The 24,151-nt window shown below is 35.5% G+C and overlaps 1 protein-coding gene across 1 annotated transcript in view; it reads left to right on the forward strand.

Annotated features, from left to right (window-relative positions):
- Positions 1–23,143, forward strand: part of LOC123525787 (uncharacterized) — a 36,985-nt gene extending 13,842 nt beyond the window's left edge. Inside the window, exons 8-22 of the mRNA XM_053539684.1 lie at positions 867–975; positions 1,739–2,297; positions 8,557–8,745; positions 8,961–9,082; positions 9,574–9,700; positions 10,269–10,347; positions 12,016–12,143; positions 12,694–12,784; positions 13,268–13,380; positions 17,625–17,708; positions 18,171–18,254; positions 18,638–18,753; positions 19,710–19,847; positions 20,993–21,172; positions 21,417–23,143. Coding sequence (XP_053395659.1) covers positions 867–975; positions 1,739–2,297; positions 8,557–8,745; positions 8,961–9,082; positions 9,574–9,700; positions 10,269–10,347; positions 12,016–12,143; positions 12,694–12,784; positions 13,268–13,380; positions 17,625–17,708; positions 18,171–18,254; positions 18,638–18,753; positions 19,710–19,847; positions 20,993–21,172; positions 21,417–21,543 — 2,246 coding nt within the window. The 3' untranslated portion in view covers positions 21,544–23,143. The remainder of the gene's footprint in view (positions 1–866; positions 976–1,738; positions 2,298–8,556; positions 8,746–8,960; positions 9,083–9,573; positions 9,701–10,268; positions 10,348–12,015; positions 12,144–12,693; positions 12,785–13,267; positions 13,381–17,624; positions 17,709–18,170; positions 18,255–18,637; positions 18,754–19,709; positions 19,848–20,992; positions 21,173–21,416) is intronic.
- Positions 23,144–24,151: the final 1,008 nt, after the last annotated feature.

Consider the following 24,151-nt stretch of genomic DNA (forward strand, 5'->3'; position numbering starts at 1 on the left):
TAACAATAGAAGAGAAGTGGACAAAACATCATAAAATCTATGAATCAAGGGCCATAACTTCTGAAAATCATCAAACCAGAAAATGTCAACAGTATTCACATTCACAGAGACATTTCTTGTCCGTTTAAAACATTCTTTTTGCATGGATGTATATTCAGATAACTTTGCACAAGCATTCACCTAAACAGGACAATACTGTGAAATCATTAATATTCGTTGGGGACTCATTTTTGTGGATTTCGTGGTTGAGTCAATCCACAAAATTTAATCCAAATGAACAAGCAAAATTCCCATTCATTTTATGTGGAAAAGTTGAAATCCACAAATTCATATCCCCATGAAACTGCCATTTTGACCAAAACCATGAAATTTCATGCCCACGAAATTAAATGATTTTACAGTAGTTGCATACAAGACTATGTCAAAGTGGAAAACTGATGTTTCTAGAACCCTTGAAGATGTGTTTGACCCTGGTGTATTTAAATTTGGTCTTGGGGGATCTTTAGGTTGTTATAAAGAGCAATGGTATTCAGGTGTGTGATTTAGGGCCAACTTAGCCCTCTTGTTGAATTTGTAGTCACACAAAACAGTGACTTTTTGTCAGTTCCTGTAGATGAAGACACATCAAACACTGTGTTGAAGCAATGATAATTGTAAAGTCAGCTAGATGGTTTCATGATATGAAAGAATTTGATAGGTATTGGACCAACTTTTAGGGTGGTCCCAAACTAGTTTCATTAATCAGTCATATCTGAAGCTAACATTTTCACAGTATAAATGCAGTTCTTTATCAAGACCCTGTTTGTTTTACATGAAATAGTGACTCACTGAAACTGAAAAATATATTAATCTATTCACTAATCTAGAATTGAAGGAAGAACGGAGTACCCTGGAGAAAGATTTATTGTCCAATATGACATCTCAGTCTTCACCACCACTACTGAAACCTGCATTTACTCCGGCATCTATGATCAAGTAAGTTGGGTTTTGTGAGAGAAATTAGAGCTTAAGAATGAAGTTGCCATAATACACTGCCCTGTAGTACTACACTTATCAATGATATCAGATAAAAGTTCCTGTACAAAAAAAGTTTGTAAATTTCAGTAAAATTTGTCAATATTGGTATATACAGAACTGTGCTTGCAAGAGAGAAAAGTACACTGTTCAGATGGTTGAAATATACTGTAAAGGTTAATATTAGATATGAAATTATTGAAACTCTTGGTCTTTGAATCCAGTTGTTCTCTGTACACAACCTGGTTGTCGTGAGCATAGGTTTGACTGAAATAATCTGTCATGTCTTTTCCTGTCAGTAATAGCTAAAACTAAATGATCTTCTACTTCTTTGGTTTTCATGTCTAATATCACATCAAGTGATGTCACATTTTCATTTAAAATACACTTTCAGACTTGGTGCTTTTGTGTAGTTTTTCTATGCTAGTATAATTTCTAATTTAACCCTAATAATATTGATATATATACAGACTTGAAGCCAGTGCACGTTAGTATAAATATCCAAAATATATTATGATAAATGTTGGAGCCATTGCTGCCTGGTCTTCTATGTTTTTATAAATATCCAAAATATATTAATGATAAATGCTGGAGCCTGAGTGCTGCATGGTCTTCTATGTTAGTATAAATATCCAAAATATATAATGATAAATGTGGAGCCAATCAAAGATCTTTGTTTTGTGTTACCAGTATGTCTAATTTACATAATGTATTGTTATTACAGGAAACTTGGTTCAGGTGTCACTCCTAGTAGTAAACTGAAAACTCCATCAAGTCAATCAACAGGGCTTTCAGTGCCAGTGAAATCTGGACCAATGAAAGCTTTTGTTTCTCCAGAACCTCCAAAATTTGGACCAATCAGAACAGACTCTGCAGGCAAGCCTAAAACTTTGCCTCAGCAGGGAATTCAAAATCATCGTCATCTGCATCAAATTAATGACAGACTAAAATCACCAGAAACAACAAATGAAAGTTCAGTTAACACTAGACGATCAGGAAGTGGAAGTGCTAGCTCAAGTTTACGGCAATATCGTGCAAGTTCAGGCATCACAAAACATAATGAGCATATTAGTGGAGATAACAATAGAAAAGTGTCTAACACTGAACAGAGTCATTCAAAGCCCAAGCTGGAGGCTGTTGTAACATTATCAAAAGGAAAGACAGGTGATGCCACTGATGTTCATGTTATACCTTCCCCTCCACCCTCAGCAAAACCCACAACACCGAGACCTGGGTCAGCACAGAGGTTTAGAAAAATGGTGCTAGAATGCAGAGATTCTAGTTAAAGTTACAATTACTGTTAGTTGTTAAGTTTATTTAAGCCACTGTGAAGTGTGATATTTTACTCAAAAAAAGGTGACAACAAAGGTGTCGAAATTTGGAGTCTGATACATTACCCAGTTTTAAGTTTGTCATATTTTACAAGAAATTACACAACTGGGTTTTAGCTGTGTTAGGGATAACTTGGCAACAATTTCAGGGTACTTGTTTATGTGTATCTTGCTACAAAGTAGTCAAAGACTTGAATGTGCAAGTGTTTAAATATTCATAAAAAATTTTGAAAGGAGACAAGATAACTTTATTATACCCCCACAAACAAAGTTTGAGGGGGTATATAGGAGTGAGTTTGTCGGTCTGTTGGTCCATTGGTTTTCATGATTTCCAGACAATAACCCCTGAAAGGCTTGACAGATTTAAATAAATTTTGGTACACAGGTGTAACGTCATAAAATACAGGTCAGGTTTGACTTTTAGGTCAAAGGTCAAGGTCACAATGACCCCAAAACAGTTAAAACGGTTTCAGGATGATAACTTGAAAACACTTGGGCCAAGATCATAAATTTTGGTACACAGTGTAACATCATAAAATACAGGTCAAGTACGACTTTGAAGTCAAAGGTCAAGGTCACAATGAACCAGAACAGTTGAACAGTTTCCGGATGATAACTTGAGAATGCATGGGCTTAGGATCATAAATTTTGGTACACAGGTGTAACATTATAAATTACAGGTTAAATTCGACTTTAAGGTCCGTAGATCAAGGGTCAAGGTCACAATAACTTAGAACAGTTAAACAGTTTCCGGATGATAACTTGAGAACACTTGGACCTATGATCACGAAAGTTGATAGGGAGGTTGGTCATGACCAGCAGATGACCCTTATTTATTTTGAGGTCAGTAGGTCAAAGGTCAAGGTCACAGTGATCTGGAACAGTTAAAAAATTTCAGGATGATAACTTGAGAACGCATGGGCCTATGATATGAAAGTTGATAGGAAGGTTGGTTATGACCAGCAGATGACACCTATTGGTTTTGAGGTCAGTAGGTCAAAGGTCAAGGTCACAGTGACCTTGAACAGTTAAACCATTGATGGACGATAAAGTGAGAATGTTTGGGCCTAGGATCACTAAACTTAATAGGGAGGTTGATCATTACCAGCAGATGACCCTTATTGATTTTGAGGTACGACTTTGCCATTGGCTTACTTCTGTGACAAGCCTGTATTGTGGGGGTTTAATTCATCACTAGTTGTTGAAATTGCATATCAATTGAAAAATAGTTGCATTAATTTGTGTTATCACAATAAAGATGTGTTTATACACAATTATAAAATGCTTTCCCATGATTGAGCTTTCTCACTATGGAGATACTTTCACACAGTTAGGAACTGACTTTTGATGTCACTATTTATAATATAAATTGCATTTTTGTGTCCCCCAACCCCCCTCCCCCACCCCACCGAATTTTTCTAGGGAGAAAATTACATCTGTTTTTTTGTTCGTGCACCCCCAAAAGTTTTTTTAACCTAAGCCACCAGCCCTCATAGGATTGTTAATTTACCCTGTGAAACTGTGGCCCCCGGTTTTTTTTAATTTGGATTTTACACAGCCAACCAGAGTTAGGCCCTTGACTTGCCCCAAAAAAGCAGTGCGGGAAGTTGGAAAACCATGTCCCTCTTTTTATACTATTTTATAGGCAGATAGCACTGCGGAATTACCTCCAGTGACCATCAGTATTTGTATAAACCCCATTGAAATATTAATAAAATACTTTAAATAATAAAAATTTTGTATTAACAAAAAAAGCCCAGTTCACAACTTAGTTTTCTTGTAAAAGTTTGGTCTTTGTAGCAAATTTTTTAAATTTTTGGTCAATTAACACAGTACTGTGTTTTTTTTTCCTTTTATTTGGGGGCCTTATGTATATTAAAGGGGGTACATTGTTTTTTTATTTCAAATATTTTTAATTCCTTTGCTTATCTTGATCATAGAAGGGTGATTTTTAAAAATTTTACTTGCATTTTTTTTATTTTTATTTTTAGTGAAAATTTACTATTGTTTTTTGCAGGAAATTTTAATTTAAACTGCCAAAAGCCATATGATTATACTTTGTTTTTTTTTTTTAATTTTTTTGACTGTTTTTCTTTATAACTTTCAAGGAATTAAAAGGGTATGCTTTTTTAAAAATGAAAAAAAATTCCGTACATTTATAGTTTTAAGTCATCCAACACAGTTGGCTTGTATAGGAAAGAGCATGTATTACCAGATTAGAATTCAGGATTTTACATTATAGATTGAATATTAGGCTCTGGTTTGAAAATGTTCTAAACTTACTGTGAAATGTATTACTTCAGGAATCTGATTCCCTATTAAATACATGCATAACAGTTGACGAGTTTTAAAAGATTTAGACCTTTTTTTGCCTCACTTGCATTTAAAATTTTGGTTAAATTTTTGGGACAAAGTATTTGACAATTAATAAATTTTTTGTATTTTTTCATTTTTTACAGAAAAATCGATTGATGTAAAAAACTTTCGTCTAATATTGGCTTGTTTTGATTGATTTTAAAAATTTGCTTTAGTTATGTGATACACTCTCTCTTTTTTTTTCTTGCCACCCTTTTAAATGAAATTCAAAGAGTCATTTAAAAAATAAACATAAAGGCAAATTCCAATGTAAGTTGTGCAAAACCCTCTCAGGAGACCTTCATGGAAGAAAAGGTTTAAAGGGTTTTCGACTCTGAATCACTTGCCACTTGAGCACTTTTAAGAATTTTAGCCTTTTGTGGAAGCCATCCATTTGACTTGCAGAAAGTTGGTGGTTTGAACCAGTCTGAAATGAAGCCCAAAGCGGAACCTTGGAAATTTCTCTACCTTGAATATCTATATTACCTGCAGTGTGTTGTTGTGACTTAGAAGCAATTAAAACAGAGAATCATGTCTGACCAGATAATCTTACATTATATTAGGACCTTTTACATGTTTTAGGAGCAATAATTCAAATTTTTACACAACCATTAGCCAAAACAAAATAAGTCCTACCCTAGAACTCTTTTCGTCAAAGACAGGGAGATATAGTTTTCACAATGTTTATCCCTCAGTTCATGTCACTCAACTTGTTTCCAGTCTGTATCCCTCGAAAAATATTTATGAAAATGTTTTTCAAGTTGTGCCAGCTGTTGTGTCCAGTTGTGTCCATCTTCAAAACACTGTTATGGAAAAACCTGTTGATGAATGCTAATCTCACAAAAACGATGTGCAGAAGGTTTTATTCAGATTGTACCAATCCAAGGTTATAAGGTCGCCACTAAAAGTCAAAAATCAAAAGATTGAACCATATATTCTTGTAAAGTCCATATCTTCTAAGCCCCGTGAAGGATACTTATTGAATTTAAGTCAAATCTTTTGAAACATGTCAAGTTCAGATAGTGCCAACCCTATTTTGTAATTGCACCAGCCAAACTTAAGGTCAAAATGCTTGAGCCGTGGATGTCAGTCCAGTCAATATCTAACAAATCCCTTGAAGAATATTTATACAACGTTGTAAGAATGGTCCACTCATCAAGAAGACTTGCAGAAATCTTGTGTTCTGATTTTGCCATCCAAAGTTCAAGGTCATAACTGCAGGTCAATATTTGATGTAGGTCAAGGTTACTACTAAAGGTCATTTATTTGAGCTTGTGATTTCTGTCTGGCCCTTATCTTCTTAACCCCACTTCTCATCACAACTTGCATAGTGTTTCTATCACACCAGTCTAAGATCAAAGACTCTGCTGAAGCCAGACTGCTAACAGTATTTTAGTTGCCCCACTATTCATCTATCCAACTGTGATGATATATTTTATCATGAAACTTGGTATATAGGTAGAAGATATTACAGAAAATTATGAAGGTCCTTTTATTAAGTGGTAGTGTTTATTCCGGTTCTGATTGTACGTGTTTTCACTTTGTTTCAATCACAAAGCCTTATCACTTAGTTCATTTGTGTTCATCAGAAGGTCAATAAGTGATCTGTAACATAAGTATATAGATGATAAATCATTTATTGACCTACTGAAGTTAAGTTTTGCGGTGAAGAAACGCCGCGAAGTGAAAACAGTAACTTAATTCGTTAGAAGGTCATTGAGTGATCTTTAGTTTAACAAGTACAACTGAGGGTAATCATGAGCAACCCCCGTATATGCCAACTAAATGGTTCACTTTATAGGTAGATCTATTTCGTAACCTAGCACAATAAACCAGTGAGATAGTGTCAAAAATTTGAAAATATCTTGTAGCTGGATGTTTATACTTGTTAACTATAAAATGGCTTTTGTTCATCATAGTGATACCGTGTAGCTGTAACTGCACTGTGGGATTTGCACGACTTGGTCCAGAATTCAAGCCGCGTGTTTGCAAATTGGCATGAATGACTTCATAATGAAAGATACAAACTACAGCTTGTTGAGGAATGTAACCGTTCAAGACTATGCAGTTGTCTCAGCACAATGTATTTTTTACGTGCAGCTTTTCAAAAATCGATGGACAAGAAGCATTGCTTTAAACCAGGGTTTTCCCGTTGTATTTTTCAAAGTCAACTTTCAAAACTACACACAAAAAAACACTTCTGAATTAGTCTTTTTATGAACGGCTTAATATATCATTTTATGACTGCACGTCAGTGAACTTTGATAGGGTCAGAGCGTGTATATAAACACTTAATAATAATAATTGTAAGTTTGCATGCCTTTCACATAAAAATATGTATGTAGCTTATATTCAATGTTAAATTGTAAAAAATCCTTTCATCAGCATATATACGGAAAACCTCTTTGGACATTGTGTACAGTCTAACCTGTGTACGAGGAGCACGTGCGGGATGGACAGACGGTTGTTTCTATTGTCATAATGGTCTTTATTTACATGTCAAAGTATACATGTAAATAAATAGGTAACCACTTTATTTTGAGAGAACGACATACTTGGTGGACCAGTTTACGGTCCACATAGGAGTGCAAGTAGGGCTACTGGTCCTCTCAGTTCACAAGTGCGTTTAACACACAAGTTTGACTGTAACTGGGAAAAAATGAAACCCCCATTTTCTAAATTCAACCGCACTGAAACTTCTTTATTACATGTCGATATGTTTAGATAGCAGCATTGATACAAATGCAGTTTTGCCCGATGTTTATCAACAGGTATGCAATGATTATTTGAACATGATAACAATTACGATATATAATCAAAAACTTAGTCCTCATTATTGTTCATGTGTATGTACACAATAATACAGATTTACAAACACAATTTATATACATGTACATCAACATTATTACGGAAGTATAAATTTGTATCAGTTAGAAAAAAATGAATATTACAAGCATGGAATTCTGAAAAAGAAATGGCTGCTCATTATGAATCGGTAAGTGAACATTTCAGACTGTGAGGTTTACTTTAATTTAAGCATACATGTATTTATTTCGAAAATGGCATTACAATTATATTTCACAAATAGGAAAACATTACAAATACGAAAGGGATTAGAACGAAAGAAAACTTATATAGTTTTTCTCTTTATACTTTTACTTTGTTTACGCGATTTAAGTTCATTTATACAGGGCGTTTTCTAATTATTGTGATACAGCAATATGAAAAAAAATGTAGAATACAAAATTTTGTTGATAATTGGGTATTGATCAGCATTTCGAATGGAAGAAAAATGTATAATAATTTACAAAGGTCAGTTGAATAGAATACCAGTCATTTAAGACATTTGCGTTCCCTTCATTGCATAATTTGCTTAAAATATACGATGTTTCTTATGAACCATATTGTCTTTTCCTTTTGGGAGGGCCGATATTTCCACATTGTAATACTTTTAGACGCATGGATCTTGCACATCGACTGAATCAATAATAGGTAATCCTTAAATTTATAAAAGAGACCGTTCAGTGTTGTTATGTTTTCTCGACCTTTTCAATGATGAAGCCTATTTAATTTTACTTTATTTCTTTAAAGAATTCCGCTTAAGCTTTTGGGACCATTGATTACATTCCGTGTTTCTTTTTATAGTAATGGAGTTCCGCTTAAAACGGTGCTTGGGAAGGGGGAGTGTGTGTGTGTGGGGGGGGGGGGGGGGGGGGGGGGGGGTTAGTGAGGGGTGTTGCACATTTAATTACCTTTCATGAATAGACTCAGTCAAACCGTGTCTACCATTGGTTGAGTTCTATGCTTCGGAAGGGTTGTCTTACAGACTATGAATCAGTTCGATCTTTTTGTCTAGGCTGACACTGCAGATGATGACGACAAAAACCCATTGGTGGAAATCGACCAGTCCGTAGTTAGTGATGAGGCAGTTAAACCACTTCCAGTTTGGAGGAAAATATGTTTCGCCGTAGGTGGCGCTCCTTACCAGACGACTAATACAGTCATCAATTTCTTTATATCGATATTTCTTCTGGAAGTTGCAAAGGTAGGTTTATAACATATACTTGAAGATGTGTCAAAAATCGTCAACACATTAGCAACATCTGCGCATATGATACTCACGTGAAAATATGTTCCGATTTATCTTCTGTATCATTTGAGTTCATATGATGAATTGACAATATGGAACTAAATGCGCCGGTAAATGTTTAAACACATAAATATCTTTAAACCCATGTACATATGATATCTTATTTCCAGATACCACCAGAGTATGCATCTGTTATTCTGTTTGCTGGCAAGGCTTGGGACGCCATCACAGACCCAACGTGCGGATATCTCGTGCACAAAACTGATTCCAGATTTGGAAAGTTTAGACCATGGTAAGATCTTCGTGGCTGGTGTTTCTGTAATAAGGCTACATAATCTCTAGTGAAAAGGTCTCTTCTGACAACATTTTCAGTAAAATCTTTTACGTCGACTTCACTTTTAATGAAACTTTCTCTGAAATCACCACTAGATCTATTTTAATATTTATTACCATTTAACATGTTGGCCTTGAATACACCAAGGACATGGCACATAAACTTGTAAGCAGGAATCCGCAGCAAAACAAATGTCAATATTACAATATTAGCTTGTTTCTTGGAGGTTTTATCTAGTTTACAGCTAGTCAAGCCCACACTTGCCCTCAGGAAAGAATCGTTACTCACGTCTTAGATAGAAACAAGTATAAAACATAAACAATTGATCCAATGTCACTTGTACTGTATCCGATTTGGACTGGTTTGAAAGCTTGTTTTGTGTGCAAAACAGATACAGTTTGTACAAGATCTAAGACAAATATAGATATCAACTGTTCATTATTCACCAGGATATTACTGTCAGCACCATTTGCATGCGGGGCATACTTTTGCCTGTGGTATGTGCCAGATATTTCAGATGCTGGAAAATTCGTTTGGTATTTCTGTTTCTACTGCGGGTTTCAGATGTTATTGTCGGTAAGTGACCATTCCCTTTTCATGTTATAATGTTGCGTTATGATATTTTAAATAAGCTTATAAAACATTGAAAAATGTCCTAACAATGATAGAGATATTGTGGCGCTTCAGAGACATTTTAAGTAATAGAATTAAAGATACCATTCACATATTGGTATCTGTATTTACTAGAAAACGCAATATAAAATGCGTATCTGAACTCCATTGGCGAAAGAAATAAAATCTGCTGTGAAATAGTTTTGATAAAAAATAACATTCAAACTTTTGTATTTATCATTTCAAAACAAAAAACGTTTTAAAACTGTTCAAAGATTTTTTGGGAATAATCACAAACACGTTGACCTATGTCTATACTTTAAGATTGAGTGGTAATATTATTATATCTTGATTTCCAGTAATGTTTGATTGATGACTTTAAATAATTGACTATGAAAATAACAGTCTTTTGAAAGTTAATGCGGACTGAAAAAATACTCTTTTGGAATATTGTTTTTAACATTTTGGAAAATTTGAATTTTATCGTCGCAGTTTAAATTACAGTGGAGAACTTATTTCAAATCTATTTAAGGGTCTACACGTACCATATACTTCTATGACAATGACGGTCACTAATTCACAAAAAGACAGGGATTCCGTCACAGCTTACAGTAAGTGAATATAAATATAGTATGGAAAATTCACTTTCTCTATACACAATACAGGATCCTTTCTAATATTTACATAACGTTCACTAACGACTGCACGATCAGTTTTAGATTTTTTTTTTCAAGTTGAAGATGATATCTATAATTTAATGTAGGCTGTATGATCAAACTATGCTATTGTCATTTAATTTGGTAAAAGCGAAATGGTAGCACAACTACACTCATATTTATGGTATCCGATCCACAAATAGGTAAATTTTGATGCCTCAGGTGACCCCATGTTTTTTGGTATCATTAAAAAGTTGTGCCTGCTGAACAAGAATTAGAAAATAAGATGACCATAAATAATATGCACAAATTACTAGATCTACAGTCCTGTTTTTGACCGCAAAATGGTAAATCTTACGCTGTAATAACTGGATTTCTATTGAAGTATCACTGAAAACTATAAAGTAAAAAAATAGAATTTCTATACTATGTGACATATTTTTGTCATATAATTTTTTTTTCAGTAGACAATTCACTTTCAAATGATACCAACATTTTATTAGCTTACCAGGCATCAATATTCGATATATTTTAATAGCATTGCTATATAAAACTTGTTTATTTGTGGATCGGATACCTTAAACAAAATCAGCCACCATGGTGGCTGATTTCTGCCATATCGTGTGTTCGTGTCGGCGAGGCGAAACACCGAAGTAACGAAAACACGAAAGGTCGAAATAATGCTTATTTCTCGTGTGTTTGCCTTTCGACTTTCGAAGCGAATACACGAAGTAACGAAACATTGAAGGCGAAATAACGAAATTTCAGAGGCGAACACACGAACTTTTGTATTAATCACTTTTCGTGTCGGCGGGTATTAAAACTTCGTGTTGTCGCCCTTCTTTTGTCGTGTCTTCGTGTATTCGCCTCGAAAGGCGAAAGGCGAACACACGACAATTGAGCTGTTTTCGACCTTTCGTTACTTTGACCCGCCGACACGAACACACGACAAATGTTTCGTGTAGGTTGCACACAAAATAAATGTATAAGAAGTTATGAAAAAGTCCGTCATAAAAATCTAATTCTGCTGAGAGAAAATTTAAGGATATTATCAGCGGTCGTATTACCAAGTAAGGATGTAACTCTTCCCTCTACGGACATTGTTTATAGCAAATTTCATTTCAGCAGCATATGACTTTTGTGTAATTGTTATGCGCATGTCTACCGGAAGGCGAATACACGAAAGGACGAAATTGCACATTTGTCGTGTGTTCGTGTCGGCGGGTCGAAGACACAAAAACACGAAAACTGCTTATTTGTCGTGTGTTCGCCTTCCGACAAACGAAGGGCGACAACACGAAGTTTTAACACCCGTCGACACGAAAAGTGAAAGATTCGAAAGTTCGTGTGTTCGACCTTGAATTTTCGTTATTTCGCCTTCATTATTTCGTGTCGTCGTGTGTTCGCCTCGAAAGTTGAAAGGCGAACACACGACAGATAAGCAGTTTTCGACCTTTCGTGTTTTCGTGTCTTCGACATCTCGACCCACCGACACGAACAAATAAGCATTATTTCGACCTTTCGTGTTTACGTTACTTCGCCATTTCGCCTCGCCGACACGAACAAACGAAATGGCAGAAATCAGCCACCATATAGCATTCAGGTATTCCACTATCATTACAGGAATGGTGTCTGAGGCGTTTGGTGTGTTGCTAGCAGTTGTTGTTGAAGGACAATTGGTCGGTAAATATAGAAAGACTGGAGACTGTGCCGACAATGGAGAAGTCTCCGACGACCAAATTGAAAACGAGGTAAAATCATTTTTCCCAAAGAGGTTGGTTGGCCAGTTTTTTTGTATTAACTTTTCATTTAGTTCGTTAACTACATTGTGTTACTATACATAACTGTCTGTCTTATTTGTAGACGAATGCTTGAGAAACAGATTCGTAAGTATTGCAAACAGAAACCAAGTAACTAGTGCACACTAACTCAGTTCGAGCATTAATAAATGTATGACTATCATGTGATCGTAGATGCCTGCTGTCGTAACTGTAATATTCATAAATGAACTAAGTGTAGGTGGTATACATCATGATATGTTTATTTATATTACAATGAAGTCTAATTTTCGTTGAATCTTAGTTAAGATAACAACAACAACAAAAAACAAGAGTGGTGTTAGAAATGTTTTGTAGACATAATCGACATTTCATTAAATGCATGCCAACTGATACTTTAGTATAATGATTTATAAAAAAAAATCCAGTGAGAAATTAAATTATCATCATGAAGAAATGTTTGCGCACAGTACGACTTCAGAGCTTTCATTTGAGTATATGTTGACTTTATTTTGTATTATAGAAAGGCGCCTATATTTTGGGGGCGGTAATTGTTGTGAGTGCCTACATGATTTGTGCATTTACAGTTTTCTTCGGATCGAAAGAAAAACATGGTAAGCTTTAATAGCATATAATTATGTCGAATTTTGCACGTATTGGAATGTTGCCCAAGCATGGCTGTATCATCATTATTATTACTATCTTTATATCATATCCGTCTGGACTTCAAGCGTTCGTAGTTTACTTTGCTCAACAGAATAATATCGGACTACTTTTTTATATTTATTTCAAGTGTGCAACATTACAAATGAACATGCTTGTAAGACCGACAAGCCAAATGCTTCAGCCAAAGTCCTTGTGTTTAGACTTAACGAATTAACATTTGTACAATAAGAATACGTTTCAGTTTTTGTCATAGTTGCAATTATCAGAAAGCGTAACATTTTGATTTCTGTTGAAATAAAATTTTGTAAGCACATGTTTTCACAAAAGTTACGAACAACTTTTTATATAGGCCATGGTAAATGAACGCACGGCTTACTTCAGTCGGCTCTTTTTAAATAATATTTTGGATCGTTTTATCCTGCTGTCTTCAGGATTCACAACTGTCGACTCTGTTGGATTTTTCTCTGGAGCCAAGCAAGTTCTGACGTTCCGACCATATGTGTTGCTGAGTACTTCATTCTTGTTTTTGTCACTCGCCATCGCGGTAATTCCACTTTTCATTATTCCATAACATTTAAAAGGTCAAACCTCTATGCATGATCATGTATCTACATTTCTAAAATAAATATATAGCCTAAATGGTAATAAAATATAATATATCATCAGTCATTATTGTTCAACGTGATAATTCATGAATATACATGTATATCAATGTTCTACTGCTAGACTAACGTATAAGAGAGCTACCTTATACATATTATAAATAAATGCTACCCAGACGGTATGAATCATTTAATTTTTAGCTCAGGTGAGTTTTTCTGATCGCTCGATGTCCGGTGTCCGTCTGTCGTCTGTCAATATTTAGCTTGTGTATGCGATAGAGGCTGTACTTTTCAACTGATCTTCATGACATTTGGTCAGAATAATTACTTTAATAAAATCTAGGCCGAATTCGAAAATGGGTCGTCTGGAGTCAAAAACTAGGTCAGTAGGTCAAATCAAATCAAAACCTTGTGTATGCGATAGAGGCTGTATTTTTCAATTAATCTTCATGAATTTTAGTCAGAATGATTACCTTGATGAAATCTAGGTCGAATTTGAAAATGGGTTATCTGGGTTTAAAAACTAGGTCAGTAGGTCAAATCAAAGAAAAACCTTGTGTATGCGATAGAGGCTGTATTTTTCAATTAATCTTCATGAATTTTGGTCAGAATGATTGCCTTGATGAAATCTAGGTCAAGATTGAATATGGTTATCTGGGGTCAAAAGTAGGTCACTAGGTCAAATCAAAGAAAAAGCTTGTATATGCGATAGAGGCTGTATTTTTCAATTGATCTTCCTGAAATTAAGTCAAAATGATAACCTTAATAAAATGTAGGCGGAATTTGAAAATCTTGGGTCAAAAAGTAGGTCACTAGGTCAAATCAAAGAAAAACCTTGAGTATGCGATAGAGGCTGTATTTTTCAATTGATCTTCATGAAATTTGGTCAAAATGATTGCCTTGATAAAATCTACGTTAAGTTTGATTATGGGTCATCTTGGGTCTAAAAGTAGGTCACTAAGTCAAATCAAAGAAAACCATTCTGTATGCAATAGAGGCTGTATTTTTCAATTGATCTTCATGAAATTTGGTCAAAATGATTGCCTTGATGAAATCTAGGTCAGTTATGAATATGGGTCATCTGGGTCAAAAAGTAGGTCACTAGGTCAAATCAAAGGAAAACCTTGTGTATGCGATAGAGGCTATTTTTTTTCCAACTGATCTTCATGAAATTTTGTCAGAATGATAGCCTTGATAAAATCTAGGTCAAGTTCGAATATGGGTCATCTGGGGTTAAAAACTAGGTCACTAGGTCAAATCAAGGAAAAACCTTGTGTATGCAATAGGGGCTGCATTTTACACTGGATTTTCATAAAATATGGTCAGAATGGTTGCCTTGATGAAATCTAGGTCAAGTTCGATTATGAGTAGTCTGGGGTCAAAAACTAAGTCACTAGGTCAAATCAAAGAAAAACCTTGTGTATGCGATAGAGGCTGTATTTTGCAATTGATCTTCATGAAATTTGGTCAGAATGATACCCTTGATGAAATCTAGGTCAAGTTCGAATATGGATCATCTGGGGTCAAAAACTAGGTCACTAGGTCAAATTAAAGAAAATACTTACTTATACTCAAGAGTTTTGCTCCAATTTTAATGATAATTGGTCAGAATATTTTTTTTTCCATGAAATCACTAGGTCAAACATGTTTACACTGTTATGTAGTGTTATGGTGTGTTTCTCAGGTGAGCGACCTAGGGCCATCTTGGCCCTCTTGTTCTACTAGCAACTGGAAGTCGAAACATGAAGGAGTGTGTCAGTTTGTAGACGTTACGATATAGGATTTCGTATATACTTTTAATTATTATAATTGTGATCTTGTTAATCATAAAGTTTATATTGCATAACTCTCATTATATAAGTCGGCGGTTCATAAATCGTACTGTTGACCGGTCAATAGCTCAAACACAGGTTTGCTGGTCTAAACTGAAAAAAAAGATGAGAGAAAAACTTATAAATTTATCAGTGATGCCATGTAAAACGCTTCTGAATGGCTTTACGTTCATTCGGACCTCGGGCAAATTGTTTTGACTGTTGACCAGCAAGTCGTTTATTAAGTGTATACATACCATTACCATCATACTCTTCTCCTTCAGACTGAGGGCCAATAGTTCTGACTTTTTAACTGTTATCCATCATATAAGTATGCATTCTTCGCCATTGCATGAAAAACGCAACTTGTCACATCGGGGCACCGTACAGTTTTGCGGATTCAGTTAAATTGAGATTTGGTGATACGAGTGGTATGGCACTTTGTTGCAGTCGTCATGAATACTAGACTAACGGCATTTGTGCCGTGTTGAAAACTGGTTCAACAATCAGTATTACGCTAAACATGTAATTATGTATCAATACAGGGTTATAAACTCTATAGTAACGTCAACTCTTTCTGAAAATTAGACCACGATAATCCGTAAATAGCCAATCGCAAAGCAGACTTGTACCCGTCTATATTTCATATACAACAGTAGCGTTGTATATATATCGGGGGAAACTTGGGCAAAAAACGCGTGAATTTCGTGCCAATTTACAATCTAACAATACAGGCTAACGCCGGAGTTAAATGACCTTGCAATATTCTCACCAGTTATCAATGGGATAAAAAATATGACTGACTTGGAGGAAAATTCAGTTGACAACGTCTAAATATTAATATCGTAAAAATGACCCCATGAAATTGGATATCAATAAAGTTGAATTACAATAAACTACATATTTGTAGTGTAGAACCAATTGGGTAAAAACGTAATTTACACATTCACTGAAACGTTTCCAGCAGTTGTAACTTTTTATGTTCACTTGTTATAAAATAGACATGTCAGCACGATCCTTACAGGCGATTGAGTTAACGGTCGATTAACTTTATCAGTAGACTTCGGCAGTTAGAAAACTTAGAAAATCAAATGTACTTGTTAAGGATTATAAACACTAAATCATCTTTACAGTAAAATTAAAACATAATACATAGTGTTTCCTACCCACCAAGACCAGTATCTTGAATAGAAATTTAGCAGGCGGTTGTTTAACAGCTTAATGCAGTGGTCGTGGGTTCGAGCATCATTGGGGTCACGACCATGACTTCTCATATGACCCCAGTACTGGTTTTCATAGGAAACGAACTCGAGAGTGGTTACAATAAGCTTAAAGCTTTAATCACAATCGAGCTAAAACAAATTAGTATAAACTAAACTAACCTAAATTACAGCCCGTTAAAGTTTCGAACAACTTGGCCCAGTTAGAAAGTAGAACAACTACATCATTCTTACAAGAAGGGCACGATATAGTAAAAGGTGTTCGTAGTCCTACGAACACAAACTATATCCTGATAAACAGAATGAATAAATAAAAAAAAATAACTAAATAACTATCTAACTAACTTACTAAATAAATAGATAAATAAACACCGTCACTGGTTTCTGTTTAAATAAGAACAAAAAATTAATATAACCATAATTATTTTGTCACTTTACACCGATTGTTGAAAAGTGATTTCTAATAGAATCTGATAATTTGTATGTGATTATGTATATTACCAGTAAGCACTAGTCCATACTTAAAATACCAGATTACTTCAAACAACAATATTTTTTTTATCCAACATGTTTACCTCCGATTTGCTGTCAGCCTTTTTTTGTAGTTTCGGAACCTGGCTATCTTCTTGAATCAACGTATCTGTCATCGTGTTTCGCCAACATGCTCCTCACAAAAACTAATTGTTCAGCATGCAGTTCAGTTTTGAGTATTTTTGAGAAATCCATATTTAACTGTTTAGCATTTGTGACTGCAGATGACTCAAAGTGTTAATGAACGTTAAATCTTAGTAAAACCGGTATTTGAGTAAAACTGAATTTATACAAATAACCTGCATTCTTTCATATGCCCTACTGACAAATAAGCGCTAACGGTACAAAGATAATATCACTCTTATAAAAACACGTTAATCCTAATTTCTATAGAACGCTTGGTGGTCTAAATCGGATAGACAACTCGTGCCGTTGTCTACGGGATATATACAACTCGCTTTGCTCGTTGTATATATCCCGTAGACAACGGCACTCGTTGTCTATCCTATACTAAAATATCAGTGAGGAAATCCGTGTCATTCTTTTATTATCATTTGATTTAGTATGTTTAAGAATGCTCCAATACGTAAAACGTATTTCAAAACTTTTCTTTTTCGGTTTCAGATTGTACAAGGAAACCTGGCTTTATTTTGCACACATACTTTGAAAATGGGGGACGACTTCTCATATTTTATATTAGTTTTACTGGTAAGTTGTGCTCACGTCAACAGCTGAATTTTAGGTTACTCGTAATAATTTTCGTCCGTTGGCAGTATTAACCTATAGCCTACTGGCGGTCCTAGTGATTTTGTCTTTGCTACCATTGCAGACCAAGATCAACCTGCACATCCAACCAGACTGATCATAATGTGTACTGTTCGCTATTTAGACAGTAAATTGTCAGTGAACACCCCTTTGAATATTAATGTTTGAATATTTGAATAATAAGTGGTGCTGCCCAAATTGAATGATGGACCAGTCCATTTCAGAAATTTAGCAGAGAAAAGGTTTAAAGAAGCTGCTGATAACACAATAAACATATCACTTACAGTAAATTATTCTAAAGTCATGAAAATTAAAGTTTGGGAGAAAATTCATGCCACTCATGTTGAACTCGATCTATTTACTATTTCTTCACCTGAGTAACGTCTAGATCATTGTATATTTCAGGTGTCAACAATATTAGCCATGCCATTTTGGCAAAAATGTATAGTCAAGTTCGGCAAAAAGTCAACATTTGCTACCGGGATGATCGTATGTTACTATATATCATATCATAAAATATTTGCTAATAATAGTTATAAAAAATAGCGAATTTTAATCGTATGCTAATTCGTGTAAAAACACTTTTTTTTTTTTTATTTGTTCTTTGTTGATACGTATAGTTATTACGTTAATTATTTGCTTGCTAAAGTCACAGCTTGAGAAAAAACATTTAAATTTAACTCTGATGTCATTTGATATACAGAATGACTTTCCGGTTTATAGTCAAAACTGTAGTCGGACCTCAGGCAAACCGTTTTACCTACTGATCAATGTGTAATGCATTACTAGTAATTGTAATTACTCCGAGAAATATGAATAAACTGTTTTTACCTATCAAGTTTTAACTGAATACTCTTGGCTTTTGACTCTAGGTTTTTGTGCCAGTGTTGATTGTTCAGCTGTATATACCAGAAGGAGAAGTGTATGTTTATTATCCAGTAGTTGTTGTTGCTGGCCTTGGCATATCAGTAGCCTTACTTTTACCGTGGTAAGTAGGGGAATCTAGGCACTGGACATGATTTAGCCTGTTTGTATTATGATTATGAAAGGGTCCCCAATTTTTGTGACGAGGGAAACCATTAAGACTATCCTTCTGCTTGGAAGAAATGGATGTGACTCTCCCTCGGCAGATGTTCTTTAGCCGTACTTTCTATCGAAAGCTGTCATTTTGAATCATTCCTGGATAGGTCAGAGGTCAAAATGGCAGTGACGTCGAGACAAAAAAGGTAACCGCTCAATAACTGTAGAACGATTTGGCTTACAGTCGTAGATCTTCATAGAATGATCGCCTGTGATCAGTAGATGAGTCAGTAGAGACAAAGTTAGGTTCATATGTCCTCAAAACTGCGTCGCCGTTGGTCCGACGGTCGGTAGACTATTTGGTTGCTGATTAATAACCAAAGAATGCTTGGTCAATATAAAATGACAAGGTCACAGTGACGTTTAATCTGAAAACAGTTTCTGCTCAATAATTAAAGAATGCTTTAACTTTATGTCTTCATAGGATACGGTTGTCTGTAGTCAGCAGATGAATCCTCTTGTTTTTGAGGTCATCTGGTCAAAGGTCACAAAATACAAAATTACCTACCAGCTTGCCTCCGACAGGCCATCATGGGGGCATATGTGTTTTGCAAATAGCTGGTGTTACCTTAGAAGCTGTTTGGATTCTAATCAGAGATGGAGTTGTACGTAAATTGCTTCGATATCTGTAGGAGACGACATCATGTTCAACAATAAAAGAAGAAAATTACCATTCTTGATCATGATTCTACAATTTCCTTGCTTCACACTTGAAAAAGTCTTAGGCCTACTTGTATTAGCAAAACAAAGGAATGTATATTCTAGATTGCTTGTTATACATGTGCAAAGAGTATTCTTAAATGGATAAATTGCCTATTCAGTTCTGTCTATAGAACTTTGACGAAATATGTATAAATTTTCCAGGTCGATGTTACCAGATGTCATAGACGAATTTGTTCTGAAATATGGGACAAGGAAGGAATCTATCTTCTATTCATTTTATGTGTTCTTTAGTAAACTTGCAGTGGGAGTAGGTCTTGGTGTATCTCAAGCGGTTTTAGCGTAAGTAAGATTTTCATATTTGTTGTTGTTGCTATAATGTTGTTTTGGTGGTGATGAAGGTGATGAGAATGATGATGATGATGATGATGAGAAAGATTTTCATGTCTATTGTTGTTGATGTAGGATCGTGTTAATTCTTTTTTTGAAGAAGATGATGATGATGGTTATGACTTTTTCTAATGGATTAATCAGTATTCCACGAGACACTTGATAAGGAAAGAAAATTGAAAAGAAAAACTGCTTACTGTCGTATTCTTGTACTTTCTTTGATTCCAAAAAAACATACATTGTATCTTAGTATTGATATCTAATCGCTTTCGGCGATCTTAACCACGCTGTCATGACTGCCCACATGCTTTCCAGAACCTCAACCGCGCTATCATAATTGCCCGCATTACCACATTAACCTCAGTAACCGCGCTGTCTTGACTGTCCGCGCGACCTCTATGTGCTACCCTAACAACCTTAACTTTGCTGTAATAATTGCCTGCGAGGTCTCAGCGACAGGGCACGATTGTCCCTACAGCGTGAACAACCTTTACCGCGTTGTCCATTGATTGTCCGTACGTTTCCAACCTCAATAACATAATTGCCTGCATAGCCCCAACGACCATAACCGCGCATTCATGACTGCCCGTACTGTCTCAACGGCCACAACCGCGCTGTCATGACTGCCCGCACTGTCTCAATGACCATAACCGCGCTGTCATGACTGCCCGTACTGTCTCAACGGTCATAACCGCGCTGTCATGACTGCCCGTACTGTCTCAACGGCCATAACCGCGCTGTCATGATTGCTCGGACGGCCTCAACGACCATAACAGCGCTGTCATAACTGCCCGTACTGTCTCAACGGCCATAACCGCGCTGTCATCACTGCCCGTACTGTCTCAACGACCATAACCGCGATGTCATGACTGCCCGGACTGCCTCAACGAATATAACTAAGCTGTAATAATTGCCCACACGGCCTCAATGACCATAACAGTCATGTCATTATTACACGGCAAAAATGATCATAACATCCCTGTCATGGTTACCTGGCCCAAACGACCATGAATGATGGCACGGCCTAATCCTTCTTAACCAATCTTGGCCGCATTGTCGAGGGGGAACTTGCATTGACGCGTTGATTTTATTTTCAGATTTGGTGGCTACGAGACTGGGGAATGTAATCAACCGGCATCCGTGGCATTAGCTTTGCAGATGTTGGTGGTACCCGGTCCTGTTATATTTACTCTCATAGCGCTGGTAGCACTGTGGGCTTACCCAATAAATGAAACTCGGAGAAAGGAACTTAAACAAGCCATACATGACAAACTTAGGTAAGACGTAGCGAAATAATCTTTACCGATATTGATATCTTTGTTTTAAATACTATTGTAAGTTTCGTTCCTTAGGGAAACGCGAGGCATGTAGCTTTGAAATAGCTACTTAAAAATATAACAAAATATGTAAAAATGTAGATTTAAAAAAAGTAATGTGAAAGTGATTAAAAATTGTAGCTTGTCTATTTCAACATCACTATTGTAATGCTATAAAACATTTTTCTTCATTTTGAAATTCTAGGAAAAGAGAAGAAAATTCGGACATACACACGGGCAAAAATCGAGCAAATCTTCCAAGTTACTTAACTGACAGAGATATTCCAGTCAGTGTTAGTTACAAAAGTATTACAGAAAGTTCTGGTGTATAACATAAAAAGCTGGATATAACTTAAATTTACAGTGCTGCTGGTATGTGATCATGAAAATGTTTTCACAGCGATCCGCCGGATGTATGTGGACACCTACTAATCACATTATCTGTTCTGTTCTGTTCTGTTCTGTTCTGATATTTTCGAAGAGACCGCAACTTTTTTCATTCAGTAATGGATGTAGATTTCTATTTGTGATCGTAGATTCATTGTAACCTTGGTATACAAAGTGATTTGAAAAAAAAAAAAATGTTAGACTTGCTCCACTTTATTGGGGACTCGTAAAATAACTTCATACTATTTCTTATAAACATCCATGTCATGTTTTCTTTGATATCACTAGATCACGTGCTGCTGGTGAATTTTCATTTTTAACTTAAATTTTCTAAAACAAAAATAATTATGTTTTATGAAAACAAAAAAAAATCGCAATAATCAATAATATGGATGTGTGTACGTGAAAAGTTATGTCACAATATTTAACTATTTCTTAAGTTCAATGCCAGGATGCAGGTTTTCTGTGATATGCCAATACTGTAGGACGCAAATTAATTTTTCAGTTTTTAATTTTTGAGTGGCTGGCATGACCTCCATTTATCATCTTGTAGGATACGGCTTCGATCTTTCAATGCTTAGCAAACTTGGTCAAAATATACATGTATTCCTTCTTACTTGAGGAAAGGTCAAACTCTTTTCATGCTAGTCGCCACCTTGTCCGTCCGTCTGTCACACTTTGTTCGGGTGATAACTCAAAAAGTATTGAAGATACCAAGTTGTAACTTTATGCAATAATAGAGCTCATTGAGAGGAAGCTAAGTGCAGTGACAGGAACTCTATGTGGTTCCATTCTTTATTATTTCCCTTTTTTGAAAGCCTTGTTCGGGACATAACTCGAATACTATGCAAGATATTGACTTGGTACTTTACACATTGATAGAGGTCAGTAAGAGGAAGTATAGTGACAAAGAACCACAATTCTAGGTGGTCCCATTTTTGAATTTTCTCCCTTTTTTGAAAACCTTGTCCAGGGCATAACCTGAATATTATGTAATGTATCGACTTGATACTTAATATGTTAATCATGGTCAGTGAGAGGAGTTCTGTGACAAGGAACCATAACTCTAGGTGGTCCCGTTTTTGAATTATCTCCCTTTCTTGAAAACCTTGTCCGGGCCATGACTTACTATTGAGGTATTGGCTTGATACTTTACATGTTGGTAGAGGTCAGTGAAAGGGAGTGCAGTGACAAAAAACATAACTCTATAGGTGGTCCCACTTTTTAGTTATCTCCCTTTTTGAAAGCATAACTCGAATACTGTGTAAGGTATTGACTTGATACTTTACATATTCAAAGATGCGGTATCAAAGAACCACAACTCTTGCTGATCCCATCTTTGAATTATCTCACTTTTTGTTAAGAGCATGACTCTTATCCTGACTACACTTTCAAATTGATGGATTTTATTCACGGTACAAATCAAATTTCTTTTTCGATAGTGTATATATTTGCTTTAAATTTACTTGAGACATTTATATATTACATTATACCCACTTTTATCTCGATTACCAAATGTACTGCTTTATTTTGCAATAAATAAATTCGTTTATCAAATAAACCACACGTTCTTCATTTGTTTATATTCCCACCTCACAGGTACAACCTCCGTGACTGCAAAGCCCCTTATGCTATAGTAATGTAGGGATAATACACGTTTTTTGTGTATTAACGTCTGAAGAAGCTCGCGGGATTGTTTGTGACCGAGACCGAGGTACGAGGTCACAAACATATCACAAGAGCTTCTGCGGACGTTAATACACAAAACAAACGTGTATTGCCGCTATTCTTGCATAAAGAAAACCTTACACGGCGACTTTATGTATTGTTTTCGTATGTGATGACTTGACGATTCCGGTACATTATTTATTTACCATTCTGTTGTTCTTGGAAACGGTAAACATGTTTTAAATAGGGCCAAGAAATAAACAACACTATCAAAAGCACATGTTTCCTGAAGGTTTCTAAACGATTTTTTTTATCTCTCGTTATTACAAACATAAAATTACCAATAACTGTTCATATCACTTCACAAATTGGTGGACTCGAGCACAATTTCAAGAATAATAACTTTACATTCGAGTTATATTGAGTATGGATACAGGTGGATTAGTAACGAATGAGTACAAACGTAGTGTCAAGCTTCCAAGCTGTTTATATAAATTCTTCCAGGAATTAGATAAAAAACATACCGACTGATACTTACCAAAATCATAAATATGATTCCTAAAAACAAAGAATCACACAGGTTACATGCGATTCTTTAACATTCACGGTTGTCTACAAAAACTGATTCGACGCCGAGTTCTAAAAGGGGAGTAAACAAGGGAAGAAACGAGTACGAACATTGTTGGGGGCAGCGCATTTGGCGTTAGTTACTGATACAGCAAAACATTCTATGGTTTAGATTGCATCTTTTATGCTTCAAAAAGAGGTTTTTATGAAAGAAAGACGCAGATACCAAATGTCAATCTGCGCATAAAATACATATACGTCACTGGGAAAGCATTTCAAAAATAACAAGAGCTGTCCGTAAGACAGCGTGCTCGACTT

Source organism: Mercenaria mercenaria, chromosome 3 (assembly GCF_021730395.1).
Source record: "Mercenaria mercenaria strain notata chromosome 3, MADL_Memer_1, whole genome shotgun sequence".
Taxonomy (NCBI): Eukaryota; Metazoa; Mollusca; class Bivalvia; order Venerida; family Veneridae; genus Mercenaria; species Mercenaria mercenaria.